This window comes from Myodes glareolus, chromosome 7 (assembly GCF_982192425.1).
Source record: "Myodes glareolus chromosome 7, mMyoGla1.1, whole genome shotgun sequence".
NCBI classification, from domain to species: Eukaryota; Metazoa; Chordata; class Mammalia; order Rodentia; family Cricetidae; genus Myodes; species Myodes glareolus.
Genome location: NC_142032.1, coordinates 93,660,389 through 93,682,511, shown reverse-complemented (window position 1 = coordinate 93,682,511; position 22,123 = coordinate 93,660,389). Strand labels below are relative to the sequence as shown.

Genomic DNA, 22,123 nt, shown 5'->3' with positions numbered 1-22,123 from the left:
ATACACACTGCAAATGCTTACCGCTAGGAGGAATTAGAATCTGAAGAAAAAATCAAAATAAGAAACCAGAACAAGACAAGAAAATCAAACAATTCCTATTTTAGGAAACAAAAAGACCAAGCGCAGAATGAATAAAAAATTGGAAATGGAACTAGTCAGTATATTGAAAAATGAGGATTAAAAACAGCTGCTCTCTTTGATAAGGTGGAGGCAGCACTTGCAGCTCAAAAAAAAAGAAAGAAAAATGAGGAAATATAATGGTTTTACTTGAATTGGTAAGGTTAAGAGAGATTGACTTATAAAGGATATAAAGAGGAAAAGGAAGATGGAAGGAGGCGGGTTCTAAGTTGAGCCCTACTGACCATTTCATCTAACAAATAAGCTATTCAAAGACATAATAGGAAAAAATTGTCCTCAGTGGAGGGGAGAGGAACTTGGAGATTGACTATCCACATGATGTTTTTGTTTTTAAGTCATGTCTATAAAGAAATGCTACCGCTGTTATTCTTAACAGAAAAAGACACCTACAGGAACCATGAGGGCCAAGAGACACCGGAAACCAGCTGGCCGTGGACGTCTCTACAGCCCTGAACACGGCTGGATGACAACGGTGCCCAGGAAGGAGTTAGCCAAGACTTTTATAACTATGCAGCCTATTGCTAAACAAGACAACATTGTCAACTGTGCTACAACCGGGGACACAGAACAACTCTGGTGCTTCCCAGGGAAACCACTAGATGATGAACAACAGCTAAACAAGACATAAATCAAAACAAAATGCTTAGGAATGGTCAGCCACAAGGAAGGAACTAGCAGTAAATGTGAAACCCTTTTGTTCAAGTCCACAGCTGGACAGCTGGACCACTGTGAAAACTGGTTGCGGAGTGGAATGTAAATCTTAGAACCTGGATGACATACAACGAAGAATTCAACATTTAGACAGGCAGAGACAGGAAAGCAGGAAGATACCGCAGGCAAAGAAAATGCTTAACGAGATCTTCTGCTCTTTTTGCTTTTCAGTGCTCCACTTTTGAGGTCTTTTTAATCTGGGAAAGACAGCCTCTCCCAGGCTAGCTAATTCCAGGGAATCCTCTCCTCTGATTCCTTTGACATCTAAACCAATTCAGCCAATCTGGAACTTATATTCCCAACCATCGACTTTCTCCATCTCTCATACACCAAGTCAATACTCATCCTCTCCCTACCTCACCGTGCATCCAACACTCAGACACCTCTCTCCTTTCCAGAGTCCACTAAGATTACTCCAACAATCTGATCTTAAGCTTGCTCAGGGTACCGACTCTGCTTAGCCCACCCCTTACTATGAAAAGCCCAGTAAAGGAGCAAGATCACTTCCCGCCCACCTTTTACCTCCTGACTGACCCTGGTCCTTTCCCTCCTGACCCTGGTGGTGCTGTATCTCCTATGCTAGGGAATCCATGAGTATAAACTTCTCTCCTGATAATTATTTCTGGGTCTGCGTGTCTTGCCATATGTGACCCAAACTGTGCTGGGTAAAGAATTTAGAACAGTTATCTAAACCCAAAGCATTAATGCCAGAAAAATCCACCACAACTCTAAACCCTTAATGTATGTACTTCCTAATACATTGTTAAAACTAATTTCTTGTCTTTGGAGGAAGTGATTACAGAGATTCAGCAAGTTGCACAGTTTCACTTCACTTTAACTCAAATTCAATTAAATTGTAATATTTTTATTTTGAAAGGTACCTCTAGTATACTCTCTCCCCTTCCTCCCTACCCCTTCTGTATTTGTGGAAAATGGCCTTTTGGTGCAACAAGGTAATTTTTTTTCTCTCTTCTATATTCCAAGGCTAAAGCCATTGGTTAAAATAAATTTCTTTGCATCTGTCTTCTCAGGAAGGTATCTTCCCCATGTGAGACGTGAGATTGGCCCAGCCTTGTCTCACAGAAGGACCATCCAGATATCCTGATTCAGACATCTGACCATCCCTTAGATAGCATCAAATGTTAAAGTTGTGTTGTAATATATTATAATGACTCTGTCTACCCTTGGATTTCCTCGCATAGATAGTGATGGTAAGTCCGTTCATTTATGAGTTATTTTCCTAATTGTTGAGTAATTACTATGTCCCAGGCAAGGAGGGCTTTGAGCTAAAGATAGATTCCTTACTGAGCAAAACCATCACACAGCTGTTGCTCTTATTGTTTAAGAGGATGGTGATTAATTCGAGGAGAATCCAAAATGGCGGCTCAGTGGGCAAAGAAGAAGAGAAGAAACCCTCCATAAAGAGGGGAAAGTGTGTTCTCAGCTGAGAGATGGAGGACAGAGGAGCTGCAGAAGGAAAGGCCAATGTGGACAGCTCAAGAGAGGGCTCTAGACGATGCTCAGGAGGTGAGTGGCACTAACCAGAGCCTTGTAGGGCCCTCGAGGGTCCAGTGCTCGTCCTGGAAGCAGAGTGAGGCCTCCAAAACAGAAGTGTGCTGCAGAGACTCTGGATGCGGTGTGGGCTGTCAAGGAATGAGAATGTGGACTAAAGGTCCCACTAGGAGACACCTGAAACACTAGTGGCTGCTGGGACAAGGCCCTCTCCTTGAAGGTATGGTCTGAGCCCCCACTTTTGTAGCATACTTCCAGACAACAACCAAGGAGTGGCCCATAGCAGCCTCTTATCTTTGTCTTGAAAGAATGACCAAAGAGCAAAGCATGTGTAGAATGTTTCCTGAGACAGGAACAGGTTGAATAGTTGGGAAGGTCAGATTTATCAGGGGAAAGAATCCTCAGAAACTGAAAGAGCTACGCTTCTGAAGACCCCAGAATGCTCTGATAAGGACCTTTCTTGTCTTCCAAGAAAGGCCAACAAGCCTCATTAGAGATTCAAGTCGAACCTGGAAATATCCTCTGAACCAGAGCTCAGAGCACTCCCAATCCTTTTGTTCTGGGTACAGGGTGGGAAGGGGCCTTGTAGGTGTCTGCAGCCCAACGCTATTCTGTCTCACATGGTTGACAAGATAGAGTTCCATGGGCCAGCAACAGTCATCATAATGAATGTCAGGTTCTAACTGAACTACAGACTAGGATCCACAGAACAGGACACCTGTGTAGTGAGAGCTGTAGGGGCCATACTTATTCTACTGCAGAGGCAGGCAAACTGAGGTGCCAAAAGAATAAGAAAGCCACCCAAGGCACAGCATCAGCAAATGAAGGAACCAAAACTTCTAGTCACCCGCACCCTAGGCCTGAGAGAATGCAGGAGCCGGTGTTAATTTATTGAACATCCACCGGAGTTAATTTTGTTTTTTTTTAAATGTTTTGTACATGTGTACATGCATGTGTGTGTACATGCATATGTGTGTACATGCGTGTGTGTGTGTGTGTGTGTGTGTGTGTGTGTGCATGACGGGGGATAGGTACCCACACTTACACAGCACGTACTTTGCCCACTGAACCAGCTCTCTAGCATAGATTTCTTTTTTAAAAGTGGGTGCTTACAGGAGTCAAATTCACTTACCTATTCATAAAACTCAGTGGTTGACTATTAATATTAGATAGTGAGATTTTGCTACAGGCTGTGTATATCTAGATTAACATAATTTGCGGGAAAGTTTAACTAGACACACACAACTCACACACATACATGTGTGAACCTTTTAGTTCAGTCATTTTACTTATAGGATGACTTTTCTTAGAAAATAAGCATTCCTATAATATGTAAGAGAATGTCCATTAACCATGGTTTATAGTAGAGAGAAATGACAGGAAATATATATATATATATATATATATATATATATATATATATATCAGTTTAATCTGTATTTTAAAGATTTAAAGCTGCATAGGCATTAAGTGGGAAACTGTCTAGGTATCTGGTTAAGTTGACAAGATGCTGTGGCAGGTGCCTAGCCAGCCACTAAATCTGTCCACATGGAAGAAGTCTGAATGTGGCACCAGAATGGCTACCAGGCTGGCAGCCTCACTCCCAGCTTCTTTTGCTGTCAGTACAGCCACTACAGAGCTGAAGCAGGAAGAGGGCGTTACCCTCCACGCCCTTCTCTGGAATCTCTCGCTCTTTCCCCTCTCATGGGACTCCAGGGCTGCCCAAGAACCCAGCGAAAAGAGCAGAAAAGCAGCCCTGGATGGCTGGGTGGAGCCAAGTTAGCCAGCACCTAATTGCCTTACCCTGGAATTACAACTGAAGAGAGAATGGTAATACAGTCTGAAGTCCCTGGGCCCCAACAGTTTAGATTTCATTTTATCCAATCCAAGAAAAGTTGCAAAACAAACACAGTCAAAACAAACACAGACACAGACTTGGGTGGTGTCTATAAAAGAAAATATAAAAATACCCATAAAAAAGAAATAAATGGAAAATTACTAAATAAATTGAATGGTATGTAATCTGTTCAACGAATATATTGGGTAGATTTCAACACAATTTTGAGACTTGGGAGAGAAACCTATGTAAAAATTTTAAATTATATAAAAATTTTAACTATATAATTATATATAAAATAAAAGGTTTAAATAATACCTGTGCTGGTTCGTTTTTTCATCTCAACACAAAGGAGCCATATCTAAGAGGGAATGTCAACTGAAGAATTGTCTTTATCAGACTTCCTGCGGACATCTCTGAGGGGCATTTTCATGATTCATGGTCGATGTGGGAAGGCCTAGCCCACTGTGATCCTCACTGCTATAGGAAAGCAAGCTGAACAAACCAGCAGTTTTCCTCCATGGTTTCTGCCTCTGCTCCTACTTGAGTTCCTGCTTGGACTTTCCTAAATGACAGCCTGTGATCAGGACATAGAAGCTGAATAAACGCTTTCTGCCCCCAAGTTGTTCTGGTCAGTGCTTTATCACAGTGACAGAGAGACCTAGACAATATCATACTTTATAATTATTACATATACTTTATATCAGATCATAGAAATGTAGTTTTAAAAAGTACATTTATTTAATAAGATGAATGACTCTTGAGAGAAAAATAAGCACACTAAAATTTACTCAAAAACAGAAGCAAGACAAAATGTTCTCATTATCAATATTATCGCTTGGGAGTGTTACCAAATTAATAAGGCACACAAAGGTGCCGAGATGCACAGGAGGACAACTAAGACGTGGTGAGCCAGAGAAAATAAAAATAACAGGAGGTTGAGCTGTCAATCCAAAAAGGAAAGCTATTCTGCAAAGTGGTCACATCTGGATTCTGCTTCTGCTTCTGCAGTTCAGAGACACACCACCACGGTCTTCATCAGCCTCAACCTCTGTGTGAACCTCGACTATAGTGAGGCTGCTTCTCATGGTAATTGTGAGCCCTGAGTCTAACAGGGTCGGATACTCAGCATAGCGTCCAACACGTAGCGATCACTCCAGTTTCTCTCACTCTAACAATCACTGGAGTTCGCGTCCTACCATTCAGTAGCAGTATTTATTGTGCAGGGAGTATGCATCACCAAGCCACATTCATCTGCACCACTAGTGATCAATCAGAAAATCCAATGAACTAAGAGTCTTGGTGACCAACAAACAAGAGAACAAGGTAACGCAGAATGAAGCAGGAGCCATATGCCCAGAACATTAAACACTTTGGAAGAGATGAAAGAAATATCTGAATAGATCCAATTGAGAACTGAACGTTAGTAAACTAATGGTTTATAAATAGTAAAGCAAATAAAACTTGGACAGTCCTTCTGAGTCCAGCATGCAAGGTGCACAAGATGGTGGAAATTCAGATGTGGAGGAGTCATGTAGATGTCAGGAAATGTAAAACCCTATTCATTTCTGGTGCATAAGATTCCTGTCTCCTAGCTCCTTGCTCATTCTGTGATCTCTGACTGGATTCTGTCTAGAATATTAACAAATACATTACAGAAGAAAAGTAGCAAGGGAGGACTAATCCCACCACACAATAGAGCATAGTCTCATTAAAGCCATGATGGGTATGGTGGCATATATCTGTAATCCCAGCATTCAGAAGCCTGAGGCATAAGGATTGCTAGTTCCAGGTCAATTCAGGTTACAGAATGAGACTTTGTTGTGAAAAGAAAAGAAAAGAAAAGAAAAGAAAAGAAAAGAAAAGAAAGGAAAGGAAAGGAAAGGAAAGGAAAGGAAAGGAAAGGAAAGGAAAAGGAAAGGAAAGGAAAGGAAAGGAAAGAGGAAAGGAAGGAAGAAAAAGAGAAACAAAACCCCCACTGAAACAATATAAAACAAAAGAAAATAAACATAATAACAACAACAACAAATAGGATCACTGCTCGCTCTCTCTCGCTCTCTCTCTCTCTCTCTCTCTCTCTCTCTCTCTCACACACACACACACACACACACACACATATATATATATATATATGAATATAACATATGACTGTTTAAGTCACAAAGAAATACAAACACAATTAAAGTGCTTTTGGAGTAATGAACTCTAAAGTCTTAAAATACCTGTATTCTTAAAATGAAGCTCAGAGGGCATTCAAGACCACTGGTCTAATAATATTGGTCTAAATAATGAGTTCCAGGCTACATAGTGAGACTTCATGTCAAAAAAAAAAAACAACAGCAACAAAAAGATGGAGTCAGAGATATTAGCAAAATAAACACAAGTAAATGAAACTATAAATGTGTTAAGCAGACATGTGCAGCCACGCATATCATGGATGTACATATATACATATAATAAGATAAAAAGTTTTTAAATATTGGAGGTTGGAAATATGGCTCAGGAGAGATATAGAAATGATGGGGAAAAGGTAGATTATTGAAGTTACTTTAATCCAAAAAACAAATGTTAATCTCAAAATACATAGATATTGATTTTGGTTTACTGAAACAAATGTAAGGTCAATTTTGTTATACTTTATATATACATATTCTACTCTTGGTTAACGTATTATGCCTATGTAGGACATTTAAAAAATGTAATGTATAGGAGCTGGAGAGATGGCTCAGTGGTTAAGAGCACTGGCTGCTCATCCAGAGGTCCTGAGTTCAATTCCCAGCAACCACATGGTGGCTCACAACCATCTGTAATGAGATCTGGTGCCCTCTTCTGGCATACAGGCATGCCCTCTTCTGGCATGGAGGCAGAATGTTGTATACATAATAAATAAATCTTTAAAAAATGTAATGTATAGTTAAGAAATACAAATTAATAGTCATCTCTGATAGTCAAACTTATGTTAGTTAGGTTTTCTGGATACACAGAGATGTATTTCATATGGATAGGTTATCTTTGGACACTTCAAAGATCTACAAAATATGACCATTTAAGATGTTTTAGTAACTTCAAATTCTTTGGATGTGAGACATTTGTTCCTGGCAGCACCAATTACTTCAAGAGGATGATGGGCATTGAAAAAGCTCTTTATGGAGCTTGCTTTTAATGTGGCAAGACTAGCCATTTGGGCAAGAAGTTACTCTTCCTGAACTGCTTGACAATGTGCCATATAGAGTGAACATGAGAACCTACAGGAAAATGACTGCTGAACTTTGCCAAAACAAGATGAGGCAGTCCTTCAGAGTTCCTGCTTCATGAAAGAGTCTGCCAGACATTTGGCAGGACACAGGGGAAAATGACTGACAAACTGCCAATAAAGGCAGGAGAGTTTCAAGTTTTCTGCTTCACTGAGAAATCTGTCAGACACTCTAGGTCTATAGGCTGAAGATGGATGCCCCAATGTTACAGAAGAACTTTGGGTGACTGTCCAGAGAGCAAGATGTTTCTGTCATTTATAGAGTTTTGGAAGTTGCTTGCAATGTACTTCCTGTTTACTTAGGTAATATTATATTCTTCTGAAGTCTTTGATGGAGTTGAAGACTAGGTAGTTATAAATATAGCTTTCCTTAGTTATAATAAAAAGATAAATTAGATATAAAACTTTAGACTTGCTAAGATAGAATAGATAATAGAGTATTTTCTTTAATTTTACCAAATACAAATAGACTAAATATTATAACTATAATTCTTGCTTGATACCTGTTTTGTTATATGTAATTTTACAATGTTAAGTTAAAACTTTCCTTTTTAATTAGACAGAAAAGGGGAGGTAAAGTGGGATGCCCTACTGTATTCTGTAAATGTTTTATTACCATTGGTTAATAAAGAAGCTGATTTGGCCAATAGCGAGGCAGAATAGAGCCAGGTGGGAAATCTAAGCAGAGCCACAGGGAGAAAGAAGGTGGAGTCTGGGAGATGCCAGCAGCTGCCTGAGAAACAAGATGTGCAGTAACAAGTCATGAGCCTCACGGCAAAATAAAGAATAATAGAAATGGGTTAATAATTTAAGTTGTAAGAGCTAGTTAATAATAAGCCTGAGCTAATGGACCAAACAGTTTGTAATTAATATGAAGCCTCAGAGTGGTTATTCGGGAACTGGCATTCAGGAGAGAAATGCCCAGCTACACAGCAGTTAAGAGTACTGGTTGCTTTTGAAGAGGATCTGGGTTCAATTCTCAGTATCCACAATGCCGCTTCCAACTGTCTGTTACTCTAGTTCCAGGAGATCCAATGCCTTCTGGTTTCTGTGGGCCCTGCACAAATGTGGTGCATAGGTATACATGCAGGCAAAATTCCCATAGTGTAAAATAAGATAAAATAATTTTAAACACTAAGAGAAAACATTCAGACAAAGCAGCATTCACATGTTGTGCACAGATGTCACATATATTACTAACAGCCAAAAGCATAATCTAGGCCCAAATGGATAGATATAAAGCAAAGAAGATGCTACCAGAAATAATTAACTTTGAGTATGCTAGAAAATCAACTGAAATAAAAACAAAAGTGTCATTTTATGGCAATAATAATAATGACATTATAACTGTCATCCTTTATACTTTTTGTTTTGAAATATGGAGTCACTCTGTAGCCCAGACTGCCTCAACTTGGAGTCCTCCTGCCCCAGCCTCCTGCCTGCTAGGATTACAGGCGTGTGCCCTCATGCCTCAGGCTCTACCTGGCTTCTCTGCTCCCGTGATGAAACACTGACCCAAGGGACCAGGGAGGGAAAGGTTCATTTGGCTTACAGGTTTCATTCCATCATTGTCGAGGGGACCCAGGGCAGAGGCTCAATCCCACAAGCACAAAGACAAAACTGTTTATAACAGAGGGAGAACTATACACATCTGAGATATTTTACAATAGAGATGGTCACACAGGAGGAAATAAGAACCAGTCAACAATAAATACAAAATCGAAATACATCTAATTAGTTATAATAACGTCAGTGAAACAAGTCTTCAAAAGGAAGCTATATCTTTACCATCAAACCAACTTCAGAAAAATGATCAACACAGAAAAGAATATACAGCTGTGATGGGCTATGTATAAAGACTGCTTAAAGGATTTTCTTTATTTTATGTGTGTGTGTGGTTTGCAAGCACCTGGACCATATATGTGCCTGGAGCTGGAGGAGGCTAGGAGAGGGTGTTGGTGCCCTGGAACTGGAGTTACAGACAGGTATGAGCTGTCATGCGGGTGCTGGGAAGCAAACCCACATCCTCTGCAGGGACAGCAGGAGCTCTTACTGCTAAATCCTCTCTCCAGCCTCATATATAGAAAATCTTAAGAGGTTTTTCTAGTGTTTTGATAAAAAAAAAATTAAAAGTGAAGAAATACATATTTAGAAGGATACCTCTAACTATGGTTAATGCTTTGTGGTGTGTGTATTTATAAATGTATGTGGTTTATACCTATGTATATGTACAGAGGGCAGAGGAAGATGCCGAGCGCTCCTGCTCTGTCGTTCTTTGCCTCACACCTTGTGGTTTCTGGAGGTGAGATGGCGGTCAGCAAACCACGTTAGTCCTCCGGTCTCCACCCCTCACAGCTCTGCTGTTACAGGCATGCACAGTGGCTACAACTGGCTTTTTATCTTGGTGCTGGGGATCCGAACTCAGATCCTCATGTTTGTAGAGTAAGTACTCTTACCCCTGAACCATCTCCCTTGTTCCAAGATGCTTTGTTTCTTTGTTTCTTTGTTTGTTTTGGCTTTTTAAGAGGGAGCTACACAGCCCTGACTGTCCTGAGCAGGTTGGCCTTGAACTCACAGAGAACTTCCTGCCTCTGCCTCTCAAGTGCTGGGATTAAAGGCATTTGCCACCACACCTGACTCAAGATAGTTAATTAATTTTTTTTAAAGTAATTCAGTCCTTTAAAAACGTTTTCCTGGAGATTTTACCGCTGGGAGCCTGGTTAACGTTGAGTAGGTGTTAGCCATTGTATTTCAGCCCAGAACTTTTCATTGCCAGTGATACCCAGAATAAGGTTATGTGGCAGTTCATTAGATGACTGACACCAGCCATGGACAATGTGAGGGGAAGTGTGCCTTTCCAAAGGCACTCCATGAAGCCTGGGCCCACTAGTGCTCACAGGAGAAAGGCAGGAGTTTCCAGGAAGTGGTCCAGGGGTCACCGCCCTGCTCCCCGTGAGCTGGCCTCCTCTGAATTAGTTTGTCTAAAATGAAATGAAGCTAAAACGTGTTTCAGAAGTGTTCCTCTGATGGCAAAACCGTGTGATGAGGTCAGTAGCTCTTTGGGCCTCAGCTTCTCTAACGGTAAGATGAAAGCAAAATTCCTCCTCTTAGTTTGCTGGGAGAAGATTAAGTCTGAGTCTCAAATGACGTTGAGTCTGCAAAATGCTAGAGAGAATTTACTGGAATGGCATTAAAAGAAGTAGGGCAAACAGTGTATGGCTTCATTTATGTGAGAGACCTAGCGAAGACACAAGGCACAGAAACAGGAAGTGCAATGGTGGTGGCAATGGGCTGGGGGGGGCGGCATGGGCAGCTGGTGTCTCGTGGGTGTGGAATGGCAGCTGAGGAAAATGAAGAGGTTCTGTGGGTGGACAGTGATGCACAATATACCACGACCGGACTTAAAGCCACTGAACCACAGGCTGAAAATGATTAAAATGGAAAAGTTAATTCTATATATACATTATCCATAACATTCTATACATCACCACTTAACAAGTACCAACAAAAGCAAAGATGAGCTATAGACATCAATACCAGATAAGCAAGGACAGGGGGCATTTGAGAGCAGGCGGGCTTGCCCACTGCTTCACCACAGCTCCAAGGATTCAGAGGGGAAGGGGGATGGCAACAGAGTGTATACAAAGCACAGAGACAAGGCAGTGAGTGTCTACGGGGTACCGGCCTGGGGAAGAGGGAAGGACAGAGAGCCTGCCCTTCTAGAAGCATCCCTTCAAACACCTTCATTCTTTTGACCATCATAAAGCACTCTGGTTAAGGTTGCTTTTATGTAACTACCTCAGAAACTCCTCTGTGAACTCTTACAACCTCATCCATGTGTTCCTTCATAAATGCTTGTTCCGGGCCTGTTAGTGCCAGGCACCATTGTAAGCATGCAGCCTACAATATGTGTGCAGACACACGTGTGTACACACAGATGTAGCCCCAGACAGAAATACTGGCTCTTAGGGCCCCTACTTTAGGGATCTTGACGTACCAGGTGCTGCTCTAGGCACATTGTAAATATAGTTTAGTTCATGTGCTCTTCTTGATAATGTTTGAAGCAACTACGTCAGCCCCGAGTTACAAGGTGGGGGTGGGGGTGAAGGCTGGGATTGGGTCCAGTGAGACCAGGCGGTTTGTTCAGCCAGTGGCAGAGCCAGGATGAAGAGCTGTGGCTCTTACTGGGGCATTCGTGAACTCAGGAAGAACAGACTAAGGCAGGAACAGGGTGGGTCCAGGCTCTTGCCTCATTTTCAGAGAAGTGTGGTAGAGTGTGTGGGGCAGCGGAGAGCAAAGCCTTGGAGGAAGGGATGTGTGGCCACCCAGTAGGGCAGGGCTGGGTTAGGACTTGGTGGTGGCAGCAGATTAGAAAGAGGGAGCTCTGGTGTCTTGAAAAGAGGAACCGATCTATTCGGGTGGCTTCCTGGGTGCGAGGGGAAAGGCAATGTCAAAAGTTCAGACCTGGGGCACTTTCCAGACCCACTGTCACTAGCAGGCCTGGGGGTGGTAGTGGCAGGAAGGAGACAGACTTGGGCATGCTCTGCCTCAGTGGGCTAGTCAATCGGCTTCCCTCATTCCAGCACAAATAATGATGGGAAATTCACTGTTCACACTCAGAACGCTCTCGACTCAGTGGGATAACCAGTCCTGGGAGGGCAGAAAGGGAGGGCAGACAGGGAGGGAGAGTAGAGACAGTAGGCAGGGAGGGTGGGCAGAGAGGGTGGGCAGAGAGGGCAGGCAGAGAGGGCAGGCAGGGAGGGCAGGTAGAGAAGACAGGCAGGGAGGGCAGGCGGAGAGGGCAGGCAGGGAGGACGAGCAAGCCCCAGCAACCTACCTTTGTCCTGCTCCGCAGCCTCACTCAGTTCGGGAAGCTTGAACCCCACCAGGTTCTGGTTTCTCATCATGATATGTTCCTTGGTGAGAAGAGGAAGAAACACAATTCAAATGATGCCACCAGGCTAGACACTTTTCTTTGTCGCCTAGTGGCTCTGTAGCCACTCAGCCTTATATGGGCTTCCAAGGACAGTGACCAGAGTGGGTGAATTGGCATGACAAGGTATGGTGAGGCCAGAGGGTCACAAGGTCCTCTCCCCGTCCATAAAAGGGCCTGAAATGCCATCATTGGGTTAAGAACCACCTCCCACATGACTTGCTTATTAAAGGAGTTCTGGGCCTCAGAGAAATAAGCTGCCCAGCCTGACTGTAGGGGAAGTGTGTAGGGACTGTGTAGTCCTTAGGGACTAAGGACTTTGGGGACAGTAAGGTCCTGGATATATATGCAACCGCTTCTGGGAGCAAGTCTTGAAGAACTCATAGCTGGCAGCAGCTTCCTGCCCTGCTCTTCTGTGTGACACTCCTTCCTCAATGGTCTTTGTGGCCTGAGAGTCATTGCCTGGGGAACTGAGCAGCAGACCTAGGTTGAGGGTGGACCCAGTAGGCCACCCTTGCTCCAAGCCAATTCCTGTCAGACTAGGGCCCTCTAGTGGAATGCCTGAGTTCTCTCCTGGTCCCTGGTGCTATCCAAGGGTTTTCAGCCTCCCAGGTGACAGAAACCACTTGAGTGACTGGCCCCTGGGTAAAAGAGGAAAGGAAGATGCCAACAGAGACCACTCAGGCTCCAAGCAGAACCGAGGCCAACCCCGTGCTGATATACTCAGCACGCCCGAGGTCCAGAGCCCATCAGCTGTCTTCACACCGGACAGCGTGAAGTGTGTGTGCTCAGCTGCAGATGCAGTGGCATGAACTTCCAGGCTCTCTGCAACTTCCTTTGCTGAGTGAGTGTGACCTAAAGGGGGGTGTGGGGAGTTCTGGGGTAGTGGCTTACTCTCCCGGCGTTTGAAATCCATAAAGGTGAATCCCGAGGTGTCTGGCCCTTCATCTCCACTTGCCTTCACGGATGTGGGATGTGGCCCACGGTGGGTGGCTCTGCCTGGCCTTGTTCTAAGCTACCAGGTACCCTGAGCTCTGGATTAGAGGATGGCGGTTCTATGCAAATCTTCCTAAGTCTGTACCCTAAAACATCATAGATGATCATGATCTTCTATCTATCTACCTATCTATCTATCTATCTATCTATCTATCTATTTATCAATCATATAAAGAGATATATATATATATATATATATATATATATATATATAGAGAGAGAGAGAGAGAGAGAGAGAGAGAGAGAGAGAGAGAGCTTTGACTTGCTTCAAAGTCACTATGTATGTGAACATGACATTGAACTTCTGATCCTCCTGCCTCCACCTCTTTGGTTCTGGGATAACAGACCTGAGCTACCACCACATGTGGTTTTATGTGATCCTGAGAACCCAGGGCTTTGTACGTACTGGCGTGCACACACTCTACCAACTGAGCCACTTCCCCAGCCTCACAGAAGCCCTCTGAAGAGCACAGCGGTCTGTTAGACTGTGTCCTTGCTAGCGTAGATATTCTCATTTGCACTGGGGTGCTACAGACCCTCGCTTCCTTCCTCACCCTCACTCCCTCAGTAGAGGAGCCAGGGGACGTTGCCCTATTCTAGTCCCTAATCTATAGGATCCCAGTCCCTGACCTGGATTGAGGTTGGCCTTCTGAGAGAGAAGGGACTGGATCGGGACTTGTTTATCCAGTTAATCCCTCCCTTTTACAGTCTCCCCTCTGCCACTCCATAACGACTCATTGTGCAGTAGGGCAGTCCCCTGATTGACCACTGTCCCTAGCTTGATGACCAATGGAAGCTGAGGACACCGTGGACACTGGAAGAAATTCACCATGGAGGAGCAGTGCCGTGTTGACAATGTCATGGTGGTTCCTGGGTCTAAGTAGGTACCAAGAAGGCAGGCTGAATGACATTACAAAAAGAAAACCTGCTTATCCTGGTCTTGCCCAATTCTAGTTATCTTGTCACCAATTCTAGTTAGAGGAAGAAGACAGCTCAGGATAAGGAGTCCATAAATGACCAACTTCCCATGAAGTGTGGCTAAGTGTGACTGCTATGTCTTAGGCTGACTTCTATCTATTAGCAGGAACAAAAGGCACCCGAAGTTGCTGCTGTGGAGATGTAACACTGATGGCACCGGCTTCTCAGGGTCGAGAAGTCTGGGAGTCCTTGACGTCAAAGCTGCCCTGTCCCAGAGTTCAGCATGAGTGGGAAGTCTGTAGCTCATGGGGGACCTGGCGTGGCCACACTGTGCAGCAGGGCAGGGACCCACCTCCCGAAGCTTGGTCAGTTTCTGCATGCGCACCGGCTGTACTTGTATCTGGAAGTCCTTGAGCCCAGGCGGCTTAGCGAGCTTGGCTTTGCCTGGAAACCGCTTCTCTTCCTCTGACAGAGGCAGTTTAGCAAGTACCTTCTGCAGCAGGGGACCAGGTTCTTCGGGGCTGCTGTCCCAAGAGACTCCCCGTATCAAGGGGGGGCGCGACACAGGGGGCCGCAGCTCAGCTTTGGTACCAGCCTTAAGCCCCACAGGTTCTCCAGCAGAGCCTTGTCCCTGCAGGTGTGAGGAAACAGTTCCTCCTGAGCCTTGGACTGCACCTCGGGGCAGAGGGCTGCCTTCCTTGACTGTCTTCTGGAGCTGCCTTCCGAGTTCCACCTCAGCAGGGCCAGATTGGGGGCTGTTCAGGGCCATTTTCCCACTGATGCTTGCTCCTGAAGCCTGAGCCGTGGGCGTGGCCTCCGGATGCTGACGGGGATCAAAGTTTTCCTTTTGTTCTACTCTAAGTTCTTTGGATTTCTCCAGTGTGGGAGAGCGAGGAGCCAGTCTGCCTTGAGACACTTTCCTCTGGTCATTCTGCTTCCGGTCGGCTAGCCCTTTGGAGACAATCTGAAAGAGACACGGTAGAGTTGGGACCCTGGAGGCAGGTTGAGGAGACTCAGAACCTGGACAAGAGGCCTATTTATGTGTTTGTAGGAGCGGCCCAGCTTTCCTGCACCCTGAGCTGAGATGAGCAACTCCTGTCTGACTGTGGCTGGATTTGTGGGTGCAGAATCACTCTTCTGGGGTGTGTGCCTTACCTCTTTCCCTCTCGTACTTCCATCTCAGAAGACAGAGGAGCCTTCTGCTTGCCCAGCACCCATCCCCTACTCACATCCATGCCCCCCACATCTGCAGGCTTCCCAGGGGCCAGCCTACGTTTCTGAGACATTTTTCACATTCAGATCATGGCAAAGCAAACAAAGCCCAAACTCACAGGCTCTCCGAGGTGAGATGAGGAGATGTCGACCTCATGCCCCTTTTGCTGAGAAAGAAAACACAGGTTAGCAGCAGTAGGAAGAGGCCGGCTCCCCCCTGAAGCTTAGCAGGGTGTAAATGCGCCCCCCACCCCGCTACCTCCCTCATTCGGGGCTTACAGAGAGTTCTAGGATGCTAGGAACAAGAGATCTACTGGCATAGAAGGAGCACAGGTGTGTCGTTACCTGTGGTGGTCCTCCCGGCGAAGGGGACTGCGGGCCAGTGCCCGTGTCGAAACCTGCAACGGGCCAGCAAAGGTAAGCGATGCCCGTCACCTAGCTCCGTAGTTGTCACCTTAACATCAACCCATGCCCCCCCAAAATGTCCCCCCAAAAACCTCCTTGAGCCATCCATTGTAAGGCCTGGCACAAAACACTGTTGCTCACCTGCCAACACTGAATCACCATAGAAACCAAATAAGGAAACTGAGTCACGGGGGACCTGAAGGTTTGATCACCAGGAAGCATCTGTGCATATAGGGTCCTGGACTTGTCCTCCAGCACTGACAAGGGCAGGCTGCCCACGTGGTACTCTGGTGCCTGAGGGTGTGGCTGGACACAACCCAGAAAGGACGAGGCCGAAACATATACGAGGCTTGGAGATGTAGCTCAGCGGCAGAGTGCGTGTGTGAGGACCTAGGTTCAACCCCCAGGACCACAAGAACAAACAAAACTTATAGTGGTCCAAACAAGGGGATTCAAAACAAGCTGTGATGGCGTGTCTCTGGAGAAAGCGCACCCATCATAGGCCCCTTTCTGTGACCTCAGCCCTACCCTCACTCAGCCTGTCTCTGTTGCCTGCCGTACTGTTTCTAGTCCTCAGAGCAGGGGGTGGGAGACCAGCCTCACCTGGTGGTGTGGAAAGGGTGAGCGAGCAGCTTCTGGAGGGCGAGGGAGATGCTCCAGGGCTGAGGTTTGGGGAAATGGCTGTGGAAACAAACACCTGGCTGGCATTCGCGAAGCGCTAGGACTTCTGCCCCCTAACAAATGATTCTCTCAGGGAGATTTTACCCCTTGGAAACCCGGACTGTCTTGTCAAGGCCAGGGGCTGGTTCTGCATTGCCATATAAGACTCCTATTACAACCCAACTTTTGCTATGGCCAGCCCAGCAGAGGGACCCTCAGGTAATTTCCAGTATGTGGGGTCACATCCCTTAGCCTGTTGGACCTGACCTCAGAGAACTTTCCAGAAACTGAGGACTTGGCATAGTTTGACAGGAAAAGCATGCAAGGTTGCACTTTCTAGATGCCTTCGGACCACTCTGGTTTCAAATGCTCTCCTTGTCCTCCAAAGCCATTTAGACTAGTCTAAAACCCACATCATCTTTATGCACAGAAGGAGAGGGACCGCAGCCCAGCCAGCATGGCAGAGGGTCCCAGGGAAAAGTCATCTCTTTAGCCCAGAAATTCCCTCAAAGTCTGTCTCTTTTCCAGAGTTGGAGATCAGGGCCCAGGTCAATCTTCTCAGCCCTTTGCTGGGGAGATGCCCACCGCAGAACAGGGTCTTCATAGAGAGGGTGGGACTATTAGACCAGACTCTGCCTTGCAGGGCCATGAAAGGGTCCGTGCATATGGGAATCACACAGGGTTTCTCTGCATGAGTGCTAAGGACCTAGGCATTCATGAAGGAGAGTTGCTGAGACCCAATAAGAGCACTGGCATTATGTGGAATTTTTGTCCACACATGGGAGAAGACCTAGAAGCAAAACACAGGAGAGTTCTGAGGAAGAGATGGGTAGGTGCTTTGGAAGCTGAGCACAGTGGTTTCTCGAGGGGTCATCTCTGCAAGGCTGTAGCCCACCCTCTGGGAAACAAGGGCCCTGCAGCTGGGGCATGATCTTCCCCTCCCTCCCCTCTCAGGGCAGCCACCTGTCCTGCTGCTGGTCCTGCCCTACCTGATGGGGAGTCTCCAGGGCTGCTCCTTGATTTCCTCCCGCGGCGGGCCAGGAATCGCTCACTCACCGACTTGGCTTCTTCCAGAAGCGCCAGGTTTTTCTTCTTGTCTTCCTCTGAGATGCTGATGTCTGGCAGCTGGTCATTTACCAGGTCAATGACATGTCCCGTGGGGTCTGTTGGAAGAGAATGGGCTCCCGGTGAGAGTCACCTCACCTTAGAGGCCCTGCAGCCTCAGGACTCAGCTATATGTCCATGTCGGGGTGGAGGGCATGGGGACAGACAGTGACTTCCTCAATAGACCTGCCTCTGTCTTGAGGCTATCAGAAAGGTTTATGAAGTACACTTTGGTTCCCAGAGTTGTCCTAACTCTGCTCTAAAGGGGGTCCTGCCTTCACCCTCTGTTTCTTTACAAGCTAGTCAGTCACTGTGTAGCTAGGGACAAAGCTCAAAGCTGTTGTCCCAAGCCCCAGCTGCAACCCCATGGTCACCTTTCCCCTGTTCATCCTTCCCCAAACTGCCCCTTCTCCAGAAGTGCCCTGGGTGCTGGCTGGGTGACTGTCTCCTTGCTGGACACTCAGGGATAATGGTCACTCCAGGCATCACTTTTCTCTTCTTCGGTTTCCATGGCTAAGACCTGGCCCAGGAGTACCATCTGCCTATAGGTGTCCCTGGAGCCTGTCCCCATTTCTATTCCTTCTCATAAGCTCTTACTTGAACAATTACATCGGCCCCTGAAAAGCCTCTGCCTTTAAGTCAGTCTCTTTGCCCCACTGTCTGTTGCCTACGGAGTGGCCTTTGCCCTACTGTCTGTTGCCTACGGAGTGACCTTTGCCCCACTGTCTGTTGCCTACGGAGTGACCTTTGCCCCACTGTCTGTTGCCTACGGAGTGACCTCTCTAGTAGTTATGTCTGACCACGCTGTCCTCCGGCCTCATCCCATGGACACCACTTAGAGTTCCCAGGGTCACATCTAAGCAGGCCGCCAACTTTGCAGGCCCTACATCCTGCTTCCAAGACCTTGTACCAACTCCATCCCTTCTGTGGTTGGCTCCCAGTCTGTCTCCCCTGCCTCCATTCACGTCCCTTCCAGAAGTAGCTCTTCATTTTTCACTAGGGGAAGCCCTCTGAATCACCATCACCAGCCATAACTCTGCTTCATGAGCCAAGGCTGAGTGGGAGTGGGTCCCAAGCCAGTCTTGGCCAGTCGAGCAATGCCATCCAGGCAGCCACAGGGGTGGGCTGGCGGTGACCACACAAGGCTCGTGAGAAGCAGTCGTGGGAACCGAGAGGGAAGAAGGGCTTCACGGATGAATCTAAAGAATTGAGGGGCAGCCAGCCGTTTGTTCCCATGAGTGGAAAGTCTTCCCCGGAAGAAGACTCGCACATTGAAGGAGAGGAGATGGAAAGGTATGATAGCCAAGAAACAAATCGAATACCTGGACCCCACAGTTCCTGGAACCATAGACTCTGACGGAGGAGGAGATGGTGGTGGAGGAAAGCAAGGAGAGAGGAGAGGTGGGGAGGGGAGGGGGAGGGGAGGGGAAGAGGATCACACCGTTCTAGAGCAAGCTACTATATGGTGTTGGGCGCCATCATTTGCCATGGTTGTGACACATGGACCTAGCACAGCATCTGGACATTTGATTGCTACAGTGCTCTGTGGGACTCCTGCTTCATCCACACATCTTCATCTACCTAGTGTGTCGTCTTTCCCTCCTGTGCGTCCATCTCTTTAAGGGGAAACTCAGATACTGCTTTCCCTGGGATGACAGCACATCCCCCCCTCCCCCCCCACCCCCCGCTCAGAGAAGTGGGCCCCTCCCTACCTTGGTTTTCTTAGGTCTCCCATGAACGGGCCTTTATCAACACCAGCTCACTTCCCGACCCCCTTAAACAGTGTAATCAACACTGAATACAAAGACCTAGTCTATGTGACCCCTGTCCTTTAATGGTCCCATGAAGGTTTGTAAAACCATTAGTAGGAACCAGCAGGGATCGTAGCCACCAGTCTTTCACACGGGCGGGTGCACTCCCACCTGATTGACAGAATACAGACAAATCTCCCGCACCAGGCGTGTACCTGCCCAGTAGCACAGCCCCATGACTCTCTGCCCCTTCTCCCGCACCAGGTGTGTACCTGCCCAGTAGCACAGCCCCGTGACTCTGCCCCTTGAGCCCACTGCTGAGCGTCACTTTTCTGTCTTTGCTGACTTCCTCATCTTCCTCTTTCATTCTGACACTGAAACTAGACATCATTGCAGCTGGACCCAGACATGGAGAGGCCGATCTCCTCTACCCTTTGGGCTTGGGGAGAGGGAACAGGGCTGAGTGTGACTGAGCTCAAGAGCTTTCTATTCGAACACATCCTCATATTGAACCAGCCCTTACCCACAGAAGTCAGCGAAGCCGTGGAGACCTTCAGGTGTCGGTGGGAAAGCCTGCGGTGGGGGCTGGGAGCTCTGAAAGACAGGACATGGTCATCCTGTTAGAACATCTGCCCGGAGATGGACAAATGAGATGCCTCTACAGTCTCTCACTGTCGACTTATAGGCTCAGGCCCTCTGACTGTCACCTTGGGAGCATGTTAAATGGATGAATTCCCAGGCTGTATGCCAGTCTCCCACCTCGGAGCCCCTGGGAGCGTCACTCACTCAGCAAATCTCTATGCCACTCTGCTGCCCACTCAAGGTATCCAAGCCTGCTCTCAAGAGATGAACTTTACTGCAGTATTTACTGTGTGTGAGGACCCCGGCTCTGTGTAGAGCTGTCGTCTGTGGAAACCTCAGGAAACATGCATTGGGGCTGGTAGAGACACGCATGAGAATTCCAGAACACGGTTTCACTGCCCTGAAAACGTGAAGCTTTTTGTTGTTGTTGTTTTGCTTTTGTTTTTGTTTTTTGAGACAGGGTTTTGCTGTGTACCCTTGACTGGAGACCAGGCTGACCTCAAACTCACAAAGATCTACCTGCCTCTGCTTCCTGAGTGCTGGGATTAAAGGTGTGTGCCACCACCGCCCGGCTACATCAAGCTCTTTTTAAAGATTTGTTTTAAATTCTGTGTGTGTGTGTATGTGTGTGCAGCTGCATGAGGAGCCAAGGCATCAGATTCTCCTGGAACTGGAGTAACAAATAGTTGTGAGACACCCAATTTGAATGGTGAGAACCAAACTCAGGTCCTCTGCAAAAACCATATATGCTTTTGACTGCTGAACCAATTCTCCAGCCCCAAGAAGCTGCCTTAAGTGACCTCACAATTTTATTCAGCTTTTCCGCCCCCTCCCACATTGATTATGCATGTATCTTCATTTCTTATATCCTCCTTGGTATCCACTCTGCCCTTTTGCTCATGCCATTAATTAATGGATGAAGAAGATTTGGCATGCATACTCTTGTGAAAATTACCCTCTTATGAGAACTATCCTCTGGCTAATGTCTGTGGTGTTGCCCGTAAAACCCAGTCTTGGACTTGCTGGGCCAGCACCTTCCCACGGACCTGTATCCCTATTCCTGAGAATTATCTTTTAAATTTATTAAAAGTGATACCTAGACAACTTTATCCCAGCTAGATCAATGCAGGGACCCGTGATGAGGGAACAGTGACATCCCTGGGAAGGCGACCCAGTGTTCCTTCCAACGGATTATCTTCCAAGGAGGACTGGTTTGTCCGCAGCGGAAGTCTGGAGTCAAAGACCCACATCTTCCAGGTTTGTATAGGAATACCTGGGTTGACATGATGGGAATTTTCCCTACTGTGATGTCTTGTGCTTTTCTTAAAACCTCACAGGGCAGAATCCAAGAACAAGAACATCATTTTGGGGAAAAAAAGATATTGGGGGAAAATCCTAAATTCTCTTTCCCCATTTTGAAAAGCTGTCTGCTAATACTTGTTTTTATTTTTGAGGTAAGGCTTCGTGTATCCCAGACTGGATCTGAACTCCCCATGTAGCCAAGGATGACCTTGCACTTCTGATTTCTTGCCTCCACTCCACCTGAGTGCTGGGGTTACAGGTGTACCCTACCATACATACCCTTTATGTGATACTTGCAATCAAACCCAGGGCTTCTCACAGCATGACAAGAAGCAAGCTATCAAATGAGCCCCATCCCCAGTCCTCTCTGATAGTGTCTTTATCAGGAAAGTGACTCGGAGACGAAGAGAACATCTCTAGAAACACACTCTCGATCCCTCCATTTTAGAAAGCATTGCCCATCTGACTGGGCCGCATACCTGTTGGCCAGGTTTTTGTCGGTTTCTCCTTCAGGTGAACTGGCATCCCCCGTCAGGATGATTGTGGGAGGGCTGTGAAACGGTCCTGCAGAGGGAGAGTCCTGGTGGTTTAGAGCAAAACACAAACGGAGTTAGGCCTGGGCTGGGGGGGAGCATGCAGGGCCGTGGAACTGCAGCGTTTCCCAGTGTGACTCCCAGGGTCATTGCCACGGGTCACCAACTCGGTGTGTCGGTTTGTCTATTTCAGCTTCATCAAGGAGTAATTGAGAAACGGAAATTGTGTATATTCAAGGTGTGATATTTTGGTGTAGGGTACATTGATATAGCTAC

At 46.5% G+C, this 22,123-nt stretch overlaps 1 protein-coding gene across 3 annotated transcripts in view; it reads right to left on the bottom strand.

The window, feature by feature from the left end:
* The window catches only part of Irag1 (inositol 1,4,5-triphosphate receptor associated 1), a 106,853-nt gene that overhangs the window by 36,282 nt on the left and 48,448 nt on the right, over window positions 1-22,123 (bottom strand). For all 3 annotated transcript variants that reach the window (XM_087908565.1, XM_087908566.1, XM_087908564.1), the window contains 8 exons: window positions 21,794-21,894; window positions 19,954-20,024; window positions 17,565-17,738; window positions 16,519-16,596; window positions 15,856-15,908; window positions 15,630-15,677; window positions 14,651-15,262; window positions 12,289-12,367 (listed from right to left, as the gene is read on the bottom strand). In XM_087908565.1, coding sequence (XP_087764691.1) covers window positions 12,289-12,367; window positions 14,651-15,262; window positions 15,630-15,677; window positions 15,856-15,908; window positions 16,519-16,596; window positions 17,565-17,738; window positions 19,954-20,024; window positions 21,794-21,894 — 1,216 coding nt within the window. The remainder of the gene's footprint in view (window positions 1-12,288; window positions 12,368-14,650; window positions 15,263-15,629; window positions 15,678-15,855; window positions 15,909-16,518; window positions 16,597-17,564; window positions 17,739-19,953; window positions 20,025-21,793; window positions 21,895-22,123) is intronic.